The 6,350-nt window shown below is 36.1% G+C and overlaps 1 protein-coding gene across 2 annotated transcripts in view; it reads right to left on the bottom strand.

The window, feature by feature from the left end:
* The window catches only part of Xpo1 (exportin 1), a 44,876-nt gene continuing 38,526 nt past the window's right edge, over positions 1–6,350 (bottom strand). For both annotated transcript variants that reach the window (XM_047522598.1, XM_047522597.1), the window contains 6 exons: positions 5,531–5,725; positions 2,978–3,146; positions 2,480–2,614; positions 2,239–2,398; positions 1,891–1,987; positions 1–1,046 (listed from right to left, as the gene is read on the bottom strand). In XM_047522598.1, coding sequence (XP_047378554.1) covers positions 900–1,046; positions 1,891–1,987; positions 2,239–2,398; positions 2,480–2,614; positions 2,978–3,146; positions 5,531–5,725 — 903 coding nt within the window. In that variant the 3' untranslated portion in view covers positions 1–899. The remainder of the gene's footprint in view (positions 1,047–1,890; positions 1,988–2,238; positions 2,399–2,479; positions 2,615–2,977; positions 3,147–5,530; positions 5,726–6,350) is intronic.

The raw sequence follows: 6,350 nt of genomic DNA, 5'->3' as shown, positions 1-6,350 counted from the left end.
GGGAAAATAAATGTAAACCAAGTTTATTTTGCTTTTTTAAGTAGTGTTCTTAAAGCACTACAGCTTGGTAAACAATGTAAATTAGTATAAGTCATCTCAAAAGCCAGAGTTCTGTTTTGTTTTTTTAATGAGTTGTTAAAAAGATGCAGACTACTCTAACAGGATAAATATTTTTAACCATTTCACTTTGAGTTAATGAAGGCTCACAAATGAGCAACACTCCTCATTGAGGAAAACAAAAAGCTGTTGTCGACAAGCGACAGCACACACACACAAAAACAAAAAGAACTGTGTAAAAATAACTAACTGTGTTCCCATATTTTTTGAAGTTGCTTTACAATGGGATGATATGCACATGATCTTGCTGCAAACTTGCCATACAGACTTGTAATACATGTAGTCTAAACAGACAATTCAGTCCAAGAGGTGCTAACTTCAGACAATGCAGCACTATAATCCTTTTTAACAACGCAATTTGTTTTACTCATTACCTTTTCTTCTAGACTGAAATACAGGCTAAAAGAAAATGCTCCCTAATTAAAATTGGTATTGTTTACAAGAAAAATTGTATAATTTTGCATTAGAATTTACAAGTATACGTTCAAATCGAATTTGCATCTTCCCCCCAGCCCTACCACAAAATGGGCATGAAGTAAGATTTTTTAAAAAAATGCCTTAATTTTCAACTTCATGCAAACTAAAGATGACCAAAACAAAAGCTTAAACAATGGAAGGATATTTCACAGAAAATTTCTTATACAAAAAACACATAAGAAAAAGGGCCACTAGGTGACATTTTAATTTACAAATTGGCATCATTTTGGTCGACAAATATCCAGATGCTATTCTCGTCTGCCAACAAGAGTTGCAGAGAAAAAAACCCAGCATGACTTCAGATTTTAATCGCACATTTCTTCTGGAATTTCATGTGGATTAAGGATGCCAGGGACAGACATTTGAAGTTTATGTTTCTCTTCCTGGGCCTGTCGAAGGGCTGTTTCTCTTTCTTCCAAAAACAGATCAGATGTGTCTTCACCTGCAAACTCCTATGAAAATAGTTGAAATGTAAACATAACACACATTAATTAGAGTTTAAATTCTAGTATATTGATACAGTACTAGGTAGCTGAATTAAAACCCAATATTGTTGGGAATAAGAGAAAGGATACAAAGTAGACATGGTTTGACCCCAAATATTAAACATTCTTCAAATGGAAAAATATCAAGAAAGGAGTTTCACCTAAGGTTAATTGTAGTGGTAAAACAAAGCTTGTTTATATTATCATTGTGTTCATAGCTGGGCTTCAGGTCGTTATCACATTTTGTACACTCTCTACACTCCGCGATTAAAAAAAACTATCTTTATAATAACAAACTAACTGAGCCAGTAAAGGGCTCAATTCCTTATAGCCTGAGCCCCTAAAGTGTGAGGATGGAAGACCAGTTCCTAGGAAAGAGAGCAAGAGTCCTGACTGTGGGGTAAGGGATAAGAAGGACAAACCTCCAAAACAATAAATGCATTCTGAAGAAAAAACAATACTGAACATTCTGTGATATTTTTTGGGAGGCGACAGTGGGGATTGAACCTGAGGGCACTTAACCACCGAGCCACATGTTCAGTCCTTTTTTTGTATTTTTATTTAAAGACAGGGTCTTACTGAGTTGCTTAGGGCCTTGTTATGTTCAGGCTGGCTTTGAACTGGCTACTGGCAATCCTCCTGCCTCAGCCTCCCAAGCTGCTGGGAATACAGGTGTGCCAACAAGGCTGGCCCCAACAGTACGTTTTTTAAAAGCACAGTGGTTTTATATTGTCAATCAAGTGATTAATTCACATACAATTAAGTGATCACACTAGGCCTTAGTATTTTTTAACTGCAAATAATTACATACCTTTATCTGTACTAAGAAATCCCTTAGATGTTCTTTGAAAGCAGGAATATCCTGATTTAAGCTGAAAAGTCCTGTCACAAAGAGCTTTACTTGAGCACTAGAAAAGAAAGGGAGAAAGAGCTTGATTAAATCTTAAAAAAACAAACAAACAAACAAAAAAACCCCACAAGCATTTAAAGTTTACAAAATTACTCTAAAAATTATTTACTGCAATTGAATCCAAGGCCTTGCCCATGCTAGGCAAGCACTTTAACACGGAGCTATAAGCCCAGCCCTAAATTGTAATCCCTAGTATCCCACCAAAATAATTTTTAAAACTTAAACAATGTATTTATAAGAATAATTTACTCTTGTAGATGAGGGAATGCAGACTTAAGGAGATTAGCCACATATTCCTGAATAAACATTTGGTTGTTCACTGGATTTCCAGGATTTAGTGGTGTGCTTATTTTTCCTTCTTCAACCAAATTAAACATATATGCAAGAATTGATGCATGCATTGTTAAACCTGTTGATGAGAAGGAAATTATTAACTCACATGAAATTTCAAAAGTAGAACACAACATTTTAACAAGTTTAAAATTCCTACCAGCAGTATGTGAGGTGTCTGTAACAACAGAAAAGATATGCTGAAGAATATCACAAAAATAAGTTTGATAGAAACTCTGAGCTGCAGCTTCTTCTTGTGCAACATTTTGTAAGAGTGTAAAAAGTATCTGTAAGCCTAAAAGAGACAGATCAATATAAAATCATTATAAACTGTTAACTTTCATAATAGTATTGTAATTCTTTTGTTGAGGCCTAAAAATTATGTGCTTCAAGTTAACTGTGAACTAGTAATGCATACACTGGACTAAGAGATGAATCATAGTCCAGGCAGGTTGCAGCAAGATTTCACTGCAGCATAGTTAAAACTATTCATTAAAAAAAAAGAATTTATTTCTGAAAATTTTCCATTTAATATTTTAGGATCTTGGTTGACCTCAGGAAACTAAAATGAATTAGAAACAGTGGATGAAGGGCAATCTCCTATACAGCATTTGAATTGGTAATTACATGAATCCAAGTAGTTTTTCTATGCATTTACCTGTATCTGCAACATTCCTCATTGTGTGTTTGAAAGCCCAAATAATGGAATCCAAAACAAGTTTAAACTGTGTAGGTGGAATAGCTAGGAATGCTGGGAAACAATGAGAATTGACAGCCTGAAGCAGTAAGAAAAAGTTCGTTCTGTGTTCAGGATATTCTTCAAAGTCCTAAAAATAAGTGATGGAAACAAATTAAGATTTTAATGCCTTATTTATATGAAATGGGAGGGAAAGGAAAAGCCTTACTTCAGTGTAATTGTTCAGTTATCAATGGATCCCATTAAGATATAATACCCCTAAGTGGTAAACCCAAAGCAAATACAACCCAGTTTTCAAGGGAGATGAAACTACCTCTAACACACATCAATCCTAAGATTTCAGGAACACTAAAAGGTGCAACATTCATGTAGCGAACTCATCAAAACCAATATAATGGACTGGGCATGGTGGCACACACCTGTAATCCCAGCAACTTGGGAGGCTGAGACAGGAAGATCACAAGTTTGAGGTCAGCCTCAGCAATTTAGAGGGATCCTAAGCAACTTAGACGCTGTCTCAAATTAAAACGACCTGGGATGTGGCTAAATGGCTCAACACCCCTGGGTTTAATATCAGGCGCATGCACAAAATGAGCAAATCTTGTTTTGATAGTCCTGAGATTATTACCACTTTCATGTTTCTTATGCTTTGAGACCACCAAAACAGATTAGGATAAAAAGACATGAGCTACTATGTAAATTTGTACACTTACATCCAACCTTTCTTTCTGGGTTAAAAATAACCTTCTTAAGGATTGGGTGTGTAGCTCAGTAGTAGAGCGCTTGCCTAGCATGTGTGAGGCACTGGGTCTGATCCTCAGGCACCACATAAAAATAAATAAAGGTAGCGTGTCCATCTATAACTAAAAGTATTTAAAATAAATATATATATATGTCTGTGTGTGTGTGTGTGGTATTAATTTATTTTTATGTGGTGTGTGGATACATGCCAGGAAAGCACTAAATTCACTGAGCTACAACCCCAACCCCTTTTCACCTCTTTCTACATGCACTTTTTTCTTTTGGTGTTGCTGAGGAATCAAACTCAGGATCACACTCATACATGTCCGTTAAGGGCTGCACCACTGAGCTACTACATCCCTAGGCCTATCCTTGGTTGTTATAAAGATTTTGTGGCCATTAGGAAAAAACAAGCTGGGCACATGCCTATAATCCTAGTGGCCTGGGAGGCTGCAGCAGGAGGGTCGCAAGTTCAAAGCTAGCCTCAACGAAAGTGGGGCTAAACAATTCAGTAAGAACCTGTCTCTAAATGAAATACAAAATAGGATAGGGGCTGGGGTTGTAGCTCAGTTGGTAGAGTTCTTGCCTCCTACCAACAAGGCCCTGGGTTCAAATCCCAGCACTACGAAATAAATAAATACATAAAAAAAAAATTAGGGCTGGAGATGTGGCTCACTGGTCGAGTGTCCCCAAGTTTAATCCAGGGTATCTTTCCCGTCGCCAAAAACCAAACCAAACCAAACCAATATTACCCTGACCTAGAAATTAAAATATTTAATTTTAAGTCCAGAATATGAAGCTATTGCTCCTGTTGTGGCCCCATTTTTGCTCCAATAAGATGAAAGAAACTATCAAGAACCAGGAAAACCTTGCCAAACTGCAGGTATAAGTGTGCATTGGTGGGGAAAGTACTGCTTGCATACAACAGCTACAGCAGGTAAAAAAAAACTTCAATTCTCCTTAAAAAAGTTAGGAATAATCATTATTTCTGGTATTGAAGAGGTGTATATGTTTACAAACTAAGGAACAGTGATCCACTTTAATAACCCTGAAGCTCAGGCATATTTGACAGTCAACACTTTCACCATTGCAGGCCATGTTGAGACAAAGCAACTGATAGAAATGTTACCTAGCACCTTAAACCAACTTGGTGCAGACAGTATGACTGGTTTAAGGAGACTGGCTGAAGTCCCGACCAAACAATCTGTGAATGGAAAAGCTCCACTTGCGACTGAAGGATGATGATGAGGCTTCTAAGAATGAGGCAAACTGAACTGATCAACTTCTGAAGAAGATAAACTTGAAGAAGTTACTGTCATTTTATAGTATGACTGGACTTTATTACTTTTTTTTTTTTGGACAAAATATCTTTAGTTTTGTTTCTTTATATTTATGTGGTGCTGAGGACTGAAGCCAGTGCCTCACACATGCCAGGCAAGTGCTCTACTACTGAGCCACAACCCAGGCCATTATGACTGGTTTCTTACATTGTTTTGTTTGTGGACCTGATAAAATCTAGATGTCTAATATTTTTAAAGCCCAAACCCCTAGGACATTGCAGCTCTTTTCAGTGTCTATTTATATGCAATTTATTCTTTGCAGCTAATTAAGCTGAAGAAGCCTGGGAATAAAAAGTTTGATACAACGGTTAATAAAGTTCTAGTTAAAAAAAAAAAAAAAGTGATGTTATATTCGGAGATACCACTTACATGTTCAAGAAATGAGGAAGACTCCAGTATTTCCAATCACATAATTAAAACATAAATCACATACCTTATTTATCATATTCAATGTGCATTCAAAAACAGCATCAAATATTTGAGGTATTTCAGCTGTTATATGTCCCCCTAACTTGTTGACAATAATGGCCATGGTACTAAGCACTTCTGGTTCTCTAGCAGCTGGGACATTTCTCTGATAATCAATGAGAACTGCATCCAACAGAGGAGGAACAAAATTTTCAGCTACCTATTGGGGGTAAGGGGGAAGAAAATGTACAAGTTTTAATCTAGTTAGTTAGTATTTTAAACAATTCTTTAAGATTTAGGTCAATTATCTGCTGAAAATGTAAATCCTGTGTTTTATTAAGTTTTCCTACATTAAAAAGTCTTCTTTTTGGTAAGCAGTTCTGTTGAACCCTAACTCTTAGGCATGCTACATAAATGCTCTTATCACTAGGCCATACCTCTATTCCCTTTGTTTTTAAGCAGGAAAGACTAGAAAAATCTAAATCAAAACTGGGGAAGGCTCTTAGACACAGTATGGTTCAAATCTACTGTTTAATGTAAGAAAGTGATGACAAAAATTTAGTGATCAGCTGAGGACTGAACCAGGATTCTAGGAAAAATGTATATGTAATATAAGTAAATTAAAAACATAGAAATGGCAAATTTATCCATTTCTTAAATATCTAAAATCCAAGAATCATACTGAACTAACATACTCAATTTAATTCAACTCTGCAAATTAGTAAAATATTTTAACAAACAAAAAATAACAATCATACATTCTTAGAAAAATAACTGGAGCTGGATGGTCTGATGGCTCACACCTGTATCCCAGCCACTCAGGAGACTGAGGCAGGGGATCAAAA

The sequence above is a fragment of the Sciurus carolinensis genome, chromosome 13, assembly GCF_902686445.1.
Source record: "Sciurus carolinensis chromosome 13, mSciCar1.2, whole genome shotgun sequence".
In the NCBI taxonomy this organism is placed as follows: Eukaryota; Metazoa; Chordata; class Mammalia; order Rodentia; family Sciuridae; genus Sciurus; species Sciurus carolinensis.
This window is presented reverse-complemented; position numbering and strand designations above follow the sequence as displayed.